Source organism: Onychomys torridus, chromosome 3 (assembly GCF_903995425.1).
Source record: "Onychomys torridus chromosome 3, mOncTor1.1, whole genome shotgun sequence".
Taxonomy (NCBI): domain Eukaryota; kingdom Metazoa; phylum Chordata; class Mammalia; order Rodentia; family Cricetidae; genus Onychomys; species Onychomys torridus.
In genome coordinates this window covers 83,749,207-83,763,276 of record NC_050445.1, presented here as the reverse complement: position 1 = coordinate 83,763,276, position 14,070 = coordinate 83,749,207, and the positions used below count along the sequence as shown (strand labels likewise).

The window sequence follows — 14,070 nt, the reverse complement described above, 5'->3', positions numbered from 1 at the left end:
TATTTAGCCTGAGCTACATAGTAAAACTTTCTTTAAACACACACACACACACACACACACACACACACACACACACACACACACACACACACGCCAAATTACTTTAATTTGAGAGCCCTGTAAATACTGCTTTTCCCTTGACCAGTTTTTGGGCTCTAATAAAGGATGTCACAGAAAATGAAAAACATATTTTGAAATGTTTGCACACATATACACAGAGCACAACTCCCAAACCCTAAGATTCGCATGATAGAATGAAATCTTTAAATTGAAGAGAGGTGGTCAGTTTTAAAAATGAACATAGAACAGGGCTAACACTTAGCAAGGTGAAAATCCAGAAAGCTTCCAGATTACTGGGCCGTAGCCTTTTAGTTTGGCATCAGGTTAAGCTAGTGAGTGTCGGCTCTGGAGTATAGATTTTGGAACACATTCTCAAAATTTTTGGATACCCCTTTGTTAGTATTTTCTGACTGAGAGGCAACATTAGATGATATTAAAGGAACTAAGAGGCCCAGTTTGACAGAGATGCAGTTTTGTTTCTTCATCCAAGTGTGCCTATCAGTTTGTTTTAAATCAGACTTAAATGAGCCTTTATGGCTAGGTGAGAAAGGCTGTTATAATTTGAAAAGTGACTCAAGAGTTTTCAAGAGACTTCATCTGCATAGTCCCTTTATGGCCAAGCAACTCCAGTTAAACCTGAGGCTGGATCTTTGGTGTCCTTAGTTGTTACACTAAGATAAACATCCTAGGGCCTTAGAAACCCATTTGAGCAACATGTATAATGGTGTATGCATGACTCTTCTCATTGGGGTGAGAAAATTCTTGACATAAGCAGCTTAAAGGAAAACAGTTTATTTTGGCTCCTGAGCTCGGGGTGTCTCTCAATCAGGGTGAAGAGGCATGGCTGCAGGATTGGCTTAATCTCTGTCAGCAGGGGCAGAAGTGGCTGACCACATTATGGTGACTGACAAGAAGCAGAAAGGTCAGGCTAGACCCAGAAGGGTGTTGTCATCTTCAAGGGCCATACCAGGATACCTGCTTCTGGTAGCTGGGCCACATGTCCCAAAGGCTCCACACCTTCCAACAACACCACCAGCTGGGGACCCTGTGCTCAAACCCTTGGCCATGTGGGTGCCACTCACTGGACACAAAACCAATGGGCACGTTATACAGCAGAAATGCCCAACACTGTCTCCAGACTCTCAGTGGGACAGGGAGGAAAAGTGATCTAGTGTAAGAGGTTAAAGTTTGGTTTTCAGGGACAGGGACCCAAGAAGTCAGTAGGGCACACACTGCCAAGCACCCCCCGAAACAGCTACCTATGAATGTTCTTCCAGGTATACTGTGGCATACAGGCCTAGAGGGTGCGGGTGTTAAGCGACCTCAAATGGAGACTGACACATGCAGGAATAGAGACTTATTTCAGCTGTGAAATGAACTCAGTGTTTTGGTGCTTATTCCACAACCAGGCATCTGCCACTCTTTAAGGAAGAAAAATAGGGTTAGCATTTGAAGGGGAGTGTGTGATTCTCCAGGCAAACTCAGCTCCTGTATGGAGTGATTTGGTTTTATATTTAGAATATCCCCTTAACAGCATAAAAGTCAGAGTCCATATTAATTCTGTTTACCAAAGTTCACTTCAAGATGGAAATAGCCTTTAATTCTCTTATTGTAAGATGTTACCTGTTGTTAATATATATATATGCATATATATATATATATATATGCAGCACTTAAAAGAGGAAGCTACCTATAGTATCATTTTTATCTAAATATTGTGCCGTATGTTCACACCAATGGGCCGATGCTGTGTAAGTTTCGTGATTGAGAGCTTTTAAGAGAGACACAGATGAGATGTGTGCGTTCCAAAGAGACCCTCAACATCTTCAGCGTGCTGTCGCCCAACGAAGGGTCAGGATAGGTATTGCTTTTCAGGGCATGATATGAGGCCACGAGAGCTGATGTCAGTGTAGGGAAGGACCTTAAAAGGTAGCGGAGTGTCTATTTCAAGTCCCGGAAATGCTAGTCTATCTAGCACTGACCTAACATCTGAAGAGAGGAAGGGTGAAGTGGTGGTGTGTTTGCCCTGTGCTTTCCTTGGTGTCTTTGTTAGTGTGTGCCATCCCTTTGCATGTGAGTGAGCTAAGCCTCTCAGAGTTCTAATAGCCTATGGATCTTTTCCAAAACCTATAGTTTCCAAACCTCAATTCAGCCTAGAAGTTGAAGATAGCCGTCAATAAAGTGCTTGCCATGCAAATATGAAAACCTAGGTTATATTCTCAGAACCCACAGACAACACCAGGCATAGCAGCACATGCTTGTTATTCCAGAAAGGGGAAATGGGAGGTGGAGACAAGGTTCTCAGGTGCTCTCTGGCTAACTCGCTTACTTGGTGAACTCAAGAGTCAAGAGACTCTGTCTCAAACAAAAAGTGGTAGGTTGCCTTCTGCATTCCGTGTGTGTGTGTGTGTGTGTGTGTGTGTGTGTGTGTGTGTGTGTGTGTTTATATGAATGCACATGTCCCCACACATGAACATACACAGGCAAAAGGTACAAAGAAAATCTGTTCTTTTTGGACTCTCTTCATCTACTGATTTCCAAACAAGGACAAAAAAGGGAAAGGACCATGGTCATTTCCAACAAGGAGTGGCAATGAGGGGAGAGCAGGGAGGATTGATGATAGCCGCTGGTGACAGAGCTCCAGGGGACCAGAACACACACAGTCGGGATCTTACAAAGCTCTTTAAAAACAACTCTGAATAGAGGATGGAGACGCCCCCGACCAGCAGTTAAATAACATGGTAACTTTTGCAGAGGAGAACTCCAGCATTGCATTTGCAGGGTGAAACCCTTACAGGGTTTTTGCTTGTGGTCTCTGTCACTTCTGAGAATCTTTCATGCAGTGTAAGTCTGTGCTGGGCTGGTTTCAGTGATCAGGAACTTGACTGCCTTTGGAGTCGATGAAGTCCCCCATTGAAAAGTACTTAAACTTTGGACAAGTTACCAGACTGGGAAGGCTGACCCTGCAGAGCAACACATACACAAACTTCAAGTTTGCTCTTCGTTTTTTTACTTCATGGTAGTCTCCGTAATTCAAGAGGTAGAAAGCACTGCTTTTAGAATTGACTAACTAAAAATTATAGAAGCTCTGGTTCTCTGCAGTGAGTACCAGAGCACTGTGCTGCCAGGTGTGACTTCCTAATGCTCTGCCACAGTTCCTGCTGGAATAGGGCTGGTGGAAACCTGTAGAGCGGAGCAGGCATTTTATTATTAAGAGATAACAGCATATGGAGCCCCACGTAGCATTTTTAGCCCTGATTGTATTGCTTATAGATATTACAGACTTACATCTAAAACACTTAGGATATTTTGAGTCACATGTTTTTGTCAAGAACTGAGGGTGCTGGGATAGATGCATCTTACAATAAATAAACCCAGTGTATCTTCCCAAGAGCTTACAATGAAAATCAGATTTGTTTCCTACTACAGCCCAGAGAGCAGCATGGGTATGGTTATGTCTCTGTCTAGTCCGCCCCTCTGTCTTACTGCCAATCATCTAAGGATTTATCTGCTTTCAGCACTTGCTGGAGAAGCCAGAGTGTCATTTTAAGTGTGTGTGTGTGTGTGTGTGTGTGTGTGTGTGTGTGTGTGCAGAAGTGCTGCTGAGCAAAGGCAGGCTGGGGAGAGGTGCCCATTGGAGAAACAACAGTCACCTTCCTTCCTTGGCTCTCTCACTTGCTTTCTTACAGCAGCCACTGGAGAGGAAAGACAGCCAGAACAGCTCCCAGCACAGTGTCTCCAGCCACCGGAGCCTGCACACGGCATCCCCGAGTCACAGCACACAGGTGCTCCCCGAGTACCCACCCGCAGACGCCCCTGCTCCAGATCAGACCGACAGCTCTGGGCAGAAAAAACCAGATCCTTTTAAAATCTGGGCCCAGTCCAGGAGCATGTATGAAAACCGACGTGAGTAAAACCTGGGTTCCTGCTCTCCCAGGCCCTTTCCAGTGCGCTAGCCTCCTCTTAATGAAAGAGGCCTGGGGTATCCAGTGGATAAAGGTAAAGAGGATGGGAAGCCACAGCTTCCTAGAACGGGTAGAATCTCCCGGTTGTCTGCATAGGCTAGATGATGTCTCCAGCTTGAGGAAGCACGGGTCAAAATGGATGCTTTTCTTTCTGGTTCAAAGAAGTGCTTGGTAGGAGCCACTGTCTTTTAATTCTTTCCCGAGTGGAGAGCATGGCTCGCTCTGCACTCCTTCCTGCTTGATGAAGCTGCTACGACACACAACAGAGTATAATTGTGATTGTGGGTTCAGGAGAGGAGGCCAGGCACTTTCTCTGTGAACCTGTGGTTCTTAAAAATTACTGGTGGTATTTTATTTTGCCCTCTTCAGTCTTTGCAAACATTTCCCTCAAAAAGATGAAGAAGAAGAAGAAGAAAAACCCACAGAGAACAATTGTGGCTTAATTATCTATACAGTAGTTAGGTGTGTTGTTTTATTAAGATCGACTGGGAAAGATGGGCTTCAGAACTTTCCGGATCTTAAACACTTAAGATCTCCTCTTTATTTCCCTTTTCTCCTTTTAATGAAGTGATTCCTGGGGACATTCACCATCAGTTGTCTTTGTGATTTTACCAGTGCAAGGCCCTAAATGCCCCAAGCTTAGCAGATGCTATTGGCTCTTTTGGAGTCTTTGCCATCACTGACATTTTCTTTCTGAGTTGCCATATGGTTCGTATGCCCAGCCATAGAATGGGGTAGAATGTGTTAGGAGGGAAGACATTCTATTGATGACCTGGGAGACGCTGAGAGAGAAAACAGCATTGTTTTGCCTGGCCACTGGGAGAACTTAGAACGTGCTTTGTTCCTAACCCTACTTATGTCACTGCTGTGGAGATTGGTAGCTCAGAGACTACAGAGGCTAAGAGCTCTTTCTCCTCTCCACAACCACTCTGACTTGGCTCTTCAGCATACCTGGCCGTCTGAAGGGTGTTTGGGAAGACTTCCCTTGTTCTATGACTCGGATCAGGAAGGGAGTAAGGCCAGCAGCCCTGCGAAAGAAAGTTGACCAAACTCTTCCGTAAAACCCAGCATTCAGGGGTACATGAGGGTCTCTTGCTGATTATCAGCTGTCAGAGGTCCCTTGAAGTACCATCACCATCAGAGTAAAACACTGGGCCATTAGATAGGCTATGTACCAGCTGAGGCTCACCATGCTGACAAAAGCCAGCTAATTTGGAAATGGACTCCCCCAACTCCCAGGATGATACTACTGAAGTCCTTTGGAAGCCAGGCTGAAGGAAATCTACAAATGCAGCAAATATTAACTACAAAGTTAAGCATCCATTATCAAAATATGCTCACAATAGGAAATGCTTCCAATTTCGATTTTGAAATATTTGCATATTTGTAATGAGATAGTCTGAGGATGGAACCTGAGTCTGAATTTCAGATCTGTTTATGTTTCTTATATCTCTTACACACAAAGCCAGAAAGTCATTTTAGACCATATTTGCAGTAATTTTATCTGTAAATATAAATTTTATGGTATGGAGTTTTCTTCTTATGGTGTTACATCAGTACTTAAAAAGCTTTGGGTTTTATAGCATGTGAGGTTTTCAGAATCAGGGACACCCAACTGGTACAAACCTGGGCTTCATACCAGGAGTCCTCTCTAACTGTAGAGATTTCTCTTTAAAACACCACTGAAGGAATGCCTCCCAGTCTCGAATATTTCATAGTCTCTTCACATTGCTCTCTAACCATGTGGCTTCTTCAATCAACGACACAACTTCAAGGGATATTGAGTGATTGCTTTATTGACCATGCTCCTGCTTTCTTCAGTCCAGTACACATTATGATTGAGTTCTCCATGTTCCCATCCTTTTGTGATCAAATAAATCATTCCCTGAAGTACTGGCGGGACCTCCTGGATTGACAGAACACTTTAAGCACATACTTGCTCAATGGTAGGCTCATCCACTCTAAAGCAACAATATTTCTTGGGATTTAGTTCAACTTTTAGGAAAGTTTTCAGCAGGAAAAGAAACTGGACTGTCCAGCATAAGCACTGTAAGCCGGTTGCTGTAAGCTTTGACATTGCTCCGTGTGGTCATACTGACATGTCTAGAATGGTTCCCTTCTTGTCCCTTTGCTTTCTTTAGCATCTGAGCGATCAGATGCAGCCCCACAGTGAGAATCAATGCCGCTTTGGTGATTGGAGGGTCTGTAATTGAGTGATAGGAGCAGCCTAATGGCTGTTACGATCGGCATAGATTTTTTTTCTTCTCTGCTAAGTGAGGATAATGATGACCCTCCCCCGGCCCCACCTCCGGTAATCACTGTGTCTCCAGCACAGGTTTGCTTCTTCCCGTGCTACCCACTGGTGAACCTATAGCAATCTTGTCTTCGAATTACCTACCATTTTATTTAATCTCAAATTCATTTCTCCCATTGCAATAAGTTATTTTGTATGTTGTCTTTTAAGAGCATTCTTTTTTTTTTTATAAAAAAAAAAAAAAAAAGGAGTAGCCTTGATGGATGGCATTCCCTCCCCATTCCCCATCCTTTGATGATAAAATAAGCAAATACTGAAGGAAAATTGAAGTAAGTCACAGTATATTAATTATACATATTATTCCCTTTGTGTTGAAAATACCTTTTCCTTTTTATTGAACTTCATTGTTAAGGGCAATGTTAAGATGAACACACAGCTGACCACTTTCCCTTACATGTTCTAGGTGTTTCACAAAATACCATCCTCTCAATTTAGCTCTCCGCCAAAACCGCGGTGTCAAAAATGATTTAATCTGAGTTACAGAAGTGTTAATGAATCCCTTTGAAGGATTTCAATGTTAATTAAAGACTTGAAGTCCTTTCAATAAGCCGCCTTGCCTGTTTTGTATTTTCTCTAGATAACATTCCAGTTGGATCCATGTCTTTAAAAGTGACATGATTGGTCTTATTAGCAGATGTTCACACAGTCACCTCATGCACAGCAGCCTTTACTACAAAGGAAACTCCATAACTTATAAATAAAGTTTGTGCCTGTTGTGGTCTACCTTGCAAAGAAAGCAGTCAAAGCTGTCATTTTAACCCTTATAAAATTGTCCTCTGGGGAGTCATGCTTACAAGTCTTCCTCCAGATTTTAGGATCATTATAACAATTTCTGGCTGTGTGTTCATTCAGATTCAACAGATTCCATGACTGCGTCTCAAACATAAGACTATTCTGGTTTGAAATACCTAGAATTCACCCGGGCATGCCTCGTTCTAAGAGTGGATTCTCACAGGAACCTACACTCCCCTAAACACGTGCTGTTGTGGAGTGCTAACATACACTTCCATGTTCTCAAAAGGCAATGAGGGTTTAGACAGCCCTCTCTAGTTCATGATATGACTGAAACAAGGTCACTCAAGAATGTGGTTAGAGTCTAATTAAGCATCAGGAGTTTCACAGGAAACTCTCAGTGTTCAATTAGATTTTTGACAAGTAAAGCACCAGGAAAAAAGAAAGTGAAAAACAGAACCGAACTGTGGTCCTTTGAAGTCCATAGCAGTCAGGACCTTTATTATGAGGCTGAATTGCACATCCCTTATCAATCACGACTAAATTCAAATGAACCAAGAGCAAGCGCATGTTAAGCCTTACACAATTGTGAAATTGCTGTTCCAGCTATGTCCCCTTCGCCTGCGTCAGGATTGAGCAAGGGTGAAAGAGACAGAGAAATCAGTTCCACGAATTTTGGAGAATGTCAGAGTAAGGATCTGCCGCACACGTTTGTGTCTCCATTATCATTCCTCCTGTTTGGTGTTCCCATCTGTCTGGGGAGAAGTCCACAGAAGTGAGGGAAGATAAAAGTACATGAAGTGATGTTTTTAGGCTTGTTTCGGCTGAGCATAAACCAGACACAAGATGAGATTAGGAAGTGATATGTGTGCTCTCAGAGTCTGTAGATGCATTGTGTGTCTGGAGCAGTGGAGACACCAGGGCCTGGTGACTACACTCTCACTAAACATCAAGGAAAGTCATTCTGCTGCTTTCTTAAGTGACCACTACCAATACCAGAAGCAGATGAACTGCGGTGATTGCCCCCAGGTGAGGATTTAAGTTGCAAACAGCTGGATTAGAGCTATAACTTCTGCAAGACTGGCCTCACTGAAGAGACAGTAATAATAAGACACGTGGCAGTAATGTCAGAAAGATGGCCCCACCTTGCTGCTCCCTAAAACACAGTTCTTCTGAAAGTAGAGAGTGAAACATTTGGGGGAACTAATTTCAAAATCTCAGCATTTCTTATATGAAGAAGTAGTATCAGTATCATAGGAGATGAAATTTTGACTACCAATACCAATTCATCAACTGAGGCTATATTTATTGAGTAAATGGTATTTAGTTGGTGAAAGGGTAAAATTGTTTATATACTAAAAGTTTAGTAGCAGAAGGCTTTCTTTGTCACATGTGTGTGTTGATGTTTATGTCTGTGTTTCCTGGCTCATTGTGAGTGTATTTATATCCCAGTTGTCACAGGGCACCTTTCTTTTCAACAGAAAACTCTTTCAATAAATTTACCATTTTCCAGTTGATTCATCAAAGGAAGAAAACCTTTTTTTTCCTGTGGCCTAACTTGGGACTCCTCCATATACCATGATAGCTGACACCTCATTGCAGCATAAGGCAGAATGTGCTACATTTTTTTGTCCCTGTAGGGTGGACAAATGATACTCTGTTAAAGTGATGTAGAGAAATATGGGCCTGGGATGAAGGCGGCCCTTTGATTGCTCTTAGAAAGCTCTTATGCTCAGTAGACATTGGAGTGACTGCCGGCACCCATGTGTACCAGCTGAAAGTCACCAGTGGTCTTTTGTGGTGCTAGTTTCCTTGTCTGGGTAAACCAAAAGACAGAACACCCTCTGGTTTAGTTATTTCAGTGAGGCACTTCACAGCGTGTATCATTTACCAAGCTACTCAAACAAGAATTAATGAATATATTTATATAAATGTGTTCAAGGAAACATTAGTCTCCAAATGTTTCTGTAGGAGTCCCATGATGTAGCCAGGTTCATCTTTCCTGACATTTTACAAGCTATCCTCAGCATTTTTAATATAAATGATTGTATACAAACATCCAGGTAGAGCCCGAGCCTTAAAGTAGCTCAAGCAAAATCTATTCTGAATCCTCTGCCTTATACCCATTCATTTTCTGTCCCTTAGATTATTCATTTATTATGCATCTTAGGCTATTGGCAAATCACTGAAAAGGAACAATAACCCCCAATGTGAAATCTAAACCATTTTTGTCTTTCCTATTCTATCGCACAAAATGGCAAAGATGGGATTTAAAGTTTCAGGCCTAAATACTCCTACAGCCCAAAATACAATTAATGAAGCAAATAAGAAAGAATGTGGAACAGTAATTTAATGTTCCCTTTAGGATTCGCTGCAACTAAATTATATGCATTCTCTTTAACTAAAAGTTGTATCACTTTATAGACTATAAAACACCTTGTATGTACATTAAAGTACTCCATAAGAATAAAGGGAAAGCAACCCTTTTATTACTCAGTGAAGTAACAGTGCAGTTCTATAGAATGACTTCATGCACAACAAGCATTTTCTTCTGGAATTTACTAAGGGCTTCATTTTTAAAGCACTAGACCATTACTGAGTATTAGACATAAACTAGCAACTTATTGGATAATAAGATAATACACGTTCAGATACCATAGGCAAATTAAGGGAAAAGCTGTAATTTAGTGAAGAGATACAGTTAATTGTTCAGAAGTTTCTGTCACTACTTGACCCTAAGGGTCTAGAAATGTGACAACTCTGCTGTATTAGTACTGGAATCATATTAAACTCTATATTTTATGATGGTGCAGGTTCAAACCCAAGACCTGGAGAAGGATAGGCAAACAGTTTCCACTGAGCTGTGCACGCCACAGCCCTTGAGAGTAATTTTTTTTCTCACAAAACTGATCTTATATTAAATTACTTGTGTCACTGGTCTTGATAATGTTAGAGAAGAAGAATATGATTAAAAATAAATTAGAAATTCTTTTTAGCCAAAGCCATAATACTTGTCCTCTCAATAAAATGACAAGTCATTTAAAGGAACTTTCAAATCCATAGCGCCCACTTCTTCTCTGGGGAGACTCCCTCAGTGTGATTTTCTTCCTGGATACTTGCTGTCTAGTGCAGCCCATAGTGACTCGGTTTGATTCCTGTTGGAGCAATGCTGGAGAGAGAGGTCCTTGCTGACTCCCGGGGTAGCTATCTGTAATGGTGTGAGCTAAATTGGCCATTACCAGGCAGCCTTAGTCCTTTGGGGAACTGCAGAGCTCAACTTTCCTGCCACTTCCTTGTGCCCACTGTCCTGTGCCCTGTCACCTACCCATGACCTTTTCTGTAGTTGTCTGTGCTGGGAAGCTTTTATCTGTGCATGCATCATCCATCATGGTCGTGTAATTGTGTCCATCTTAGACACATAATCCCTTTATTAATGAAATTATCTCTTTCCCTTCTTCTTTCTCTACAGTTCCAGATTATCAGGAACAGGACATCTTCCTTTGGAGAAAAGAGACCGGATTTGGATTTAGGATTCTGGGTGGAAATGAGCCAGGGGAACCTGTGAGTCTTTTATCTGCTTCTCTCCCTTGTGCTATTTGCTAAGGCTTCAGCAAAGTGGTGGCAGTTGACAGATCACCAGGAGAGGAGTCCTACTCCTTGTGGCCCTGGCTCTTTCATCTTGAGAAGTATGGATCTCGCACTTCCTTTTGCGGAGCTGCGTTTGTTTGTTTGTTTGTTTGTCTTAAGGAAGAAGGGAAGTCATATTTTCTAAAGCTTGTGTGTGTGGTGGGGGTTACAACAGTGAGGCCTCCAACTAAGAAGAAGGAAAACAGAAGGCAGAGCAGACAGTAGCCTCAGCCCTGTGGTCAGTTCTGTGGTATCTGTATCAGGTAGAGGGTGTGTGTGTGCGTGTTTGAGTAGAAAGTGTGGGGTCTGAATAGTAAGAAGCTAGAGCACAGAGGGAGCTTCCCTAAGCAGCACTTGTGGCTCAAGAAAACCCTGTCTTTAAATAATAGAAAAAACCCTGAACAGTGACCAAGAAACACTGAATCTCCTCCCTGGGCCTCAGTTTCTTATTTTAACACCACATGGTCCTTCGAAAGGAAAACACAAGAGAAGTATTGCTGATACCTTTGGAACAAAACCTATCATTCCTCAAGTAGTTACAGTCTCTCCTTTATCCAGAATGTATCCCTGTTTTTCAAACCAGACAATAAAAGCTACAGAAAGGTTAATGAACTGGCCCAAGGTCCCAGAGCTAGTGTGGATGCAAGGCTGACAAGGCCCAACTCCTCCATCTCTTCAGCCACTGTTTTGTTCATGCCCTCATAAACCCTAAATGCCATGTGAAGACAACGATGACACTGTTGTCTGCTGAGAAGACAGAGCACACACCAAATTGAAACTCATATTTGGTGAAGAGCAGAACAGCAAGACATTGACTACAAATGTTCCTCTGCCTTCTAGTGCTGAAAGACAGCCGAAATGGGAATATCAGGCCAGAATTTGCTTCATTCTCCCCTTAATTTTATGTTTAGTGAGATGCCCTACTGCTAAGCAGTCAGTACTAGACGATTAAAGAAACTAAGTATTGATGTACTTAGCAGGGCTTAGTGAGAGCAGGGTTCTCGGGTAGACAGGAAAGGAGGAAAGGCCTTATAAGTGAGAAAATTAAGTGCCCATTTAAAAAATTAAGTGAAAGAAGAAAAATGACATGATTGACAGGCCACAGATAATAGCTATGTCAGGGAGCCATACAAGAAATAGTTATTCTTCCTACTTCTCAAAAACTGCTACAGTACCTGGCACAATGCCTTATACACAGTGGGTGCTCAATAATCATTTGTGGCATGCATGTGGATATGAATGAATGAATTGAATTATTTCTAGAAATGTACAGGCCATCAGTCTTGATAGTAAAACTAACAGGACAATGTTTCATCCATCATCTAATTACTCAACAGATTTATATCGGTCACATCGTACCACTGGGTGCTGCTGACACCGACGGCCGCCTGAGGTCTGGAGATGAATTAATCTGTGTGGATGGGACACCAGTAATTGGAAAATCACACCAGCTTGTGGTCCAGCTTATGCAACAGGCTGCCAAGCAAGGCCATGTCAATCTCACAGTGAGGCGTAAAGTGGTGTTTGCTGGTACGTTTTCCATTCACTCCCTCAGACCATGCTCTGTCGTTTTCGTGTCTGCCTCCTCATGCTTCTATTTTAGCAAATGTTTGCAAATGTGATCAAGCTCAGAATTTCCAGATGGCTTGCTTCTCTCCGGCTCTGCAAAAGTGCTGTCATTCAAAAGTACTTTAATATGCTGTTTGCATATGCTCCAAAAAGACTTCCAGAAAAATGAGAGATGAATATATGTCCCCTGCCTCTTGCCCCCTCACCAACCAGAACTTAGCCTTCCTCTTCACTGGAGGATAGTCCTCATCTGACAAGCCCATCAGGAGCGTGAGAAAAGGTCAGCTCCAGATTCAAAGAACAGAAGTTAGGTTTGGACTGCAGAATGAGCTCTTCTGAACACAGCTCCTACTATTGCTTTACTGAGAAAGCCGAAGAGCTGGCCAGTTCTAGGTCAGCTCTGGTTCCTCTGAAGTTCTCAAAATACCCTTTCAGGCTCCACTCAAGAACACTCCTCCAAATGCTTTCAGGTTTTAGCACCCACTTCCTGCCATGCCTGTGGCTCAGAGTGTATTTCCATATCTCACTCTGCCCCTTTAAGAAAGCTGTTACATGTCTGCTCTTTTCTGAAAGCATATGTCTTTATTATTCACCTTTGTATGCAGCCTCTACACAAAGCCTGTACAACAGAATCCAGAAGAGGAAGATTAACTGTTATGTCAGTTGAATTACTGAAGAAGTATGATGTGAAAGCCTGTGAATTCTCTGTAGCCTTAATATTAGTGTAGCAGATAGCTACCAGATAAAATTAATTGGCACTTAAAAACTAATGTAGCTTATTTGAAGTGATATATAATATAATTAATTACAGAATGAAGTTACTAAATTCCAATGTAAGAATCTAATGGTAGCCATTGAAAACAGTCCCTACTCCACAATAGATTATGTCCTTAGAACTCATTTCTGGCTCCTCCAGATTCTGGGTATAGTATTCCCTGCAGCCAATGGCAGTCAGCTGGTTTGGTTTTGGGTTTTGAAATGAGTTGAAAACTATTTGATTTCCATGTCTTAAAGTAGTAAGGCAATGTAATTCCATGTTGTTGTTCCAGTTTTATTTGAAAGACTTATGTTGGGAATATTCAGTAAGTTAGTCCAGTGCAGACATTATATTAAGTGAAATTAGGTAGGCAGATAGTCCGCAGAATGGGTGTTGACAGGGGCTGGTAAGAGAGTTGTTATTTAGTGGTGAAAGTTACACTTGGGGAAGTTGACAAAGTTCTAGAAATGGATGGTGGTGACATTTACGTGACAGTGTGAATACATCTATGCCCCTGAGTTACATGTAAGCACTGTTACGTCATTCAATTTGTCCTTTCCCATTACTAAAGCCATCTATGAAACTAAAAGCTTTGTGGAATAAATATAATCATAGCCACAACTCGCCATAGTACACAATGATTTTGGTATGCCTGGTTTTACCTAAGGTGTGGACTCTTTAAGAATGCTTTGCCCTGTTAGCTGACGAGGCAGTAAGACTGGATGAATACCCAAAGCTGGAAGGAAGCTAATGCCTCTAGCTCTGTGATTGGAATAGATATTTACAGCTGGGAGCTGGGGAGAGCAATTATGTGTACCTACCTTGAAGTCCTCATGAATCCATCTGTGGGAACCTTAAAGGACCCACCCTAGCAGTCTCCTACCCAGTGAAGACATAAACACTGAACAGAGATGGAACGAGGAGGGAAAGACTGTGTGTGCGTGAGGCTATGAAGCTAGGATGGCAGCCTTCACTGGTACAGCTCACACCAGAGTCTGTTTGCAGTTCCTTCCTACATCGGAGAAAGGTCATAACTGGATGTTGCT

General features: G+C 42.2%; 1 protein-coding gene across 20 annotated transcripts in view; it reads left to right on the top strand.

The window, feature by feature from the left end:
• Magi1 (membrane associated guanylate kinase, WW and PDZ domain containing 1) overlaps window positions 1-14,070 on the top strand; it is a 629,136-nt gene that overhangs the window by 593,768 nt on the left and 21,298 nt on the right. For 13 of the 20 annotated variants that reach the window (XM_036181540.1, XM_036181545.1, XM_036181543.1 and 10 more), the window contains 4 exons: window positions 3,750-3,966; window positions 7,678-7,761; window positions 10,541-10,632; window positions 12,036-12,228. In XM_036181540.1, the coding sequence (XP_036037433.1) occupies window positions 3,750-3,966; window positions 7,678-7,761; window positions 10,541-10,632; window positions 12,036-12,228 (586 nt within the window). The remainder of the gene's footprint in view (window positions 1-3,749; window positions 3,967-7,677; window positions 7,762-10,540; window positions 10,633-12,035; window positions 12,229-14,070) is intronic. The other 7 variants (XM_036181547.1, XM_036181537.1, XM_036181538.1 and 4 more) reach the window with 3 other exon arrangements.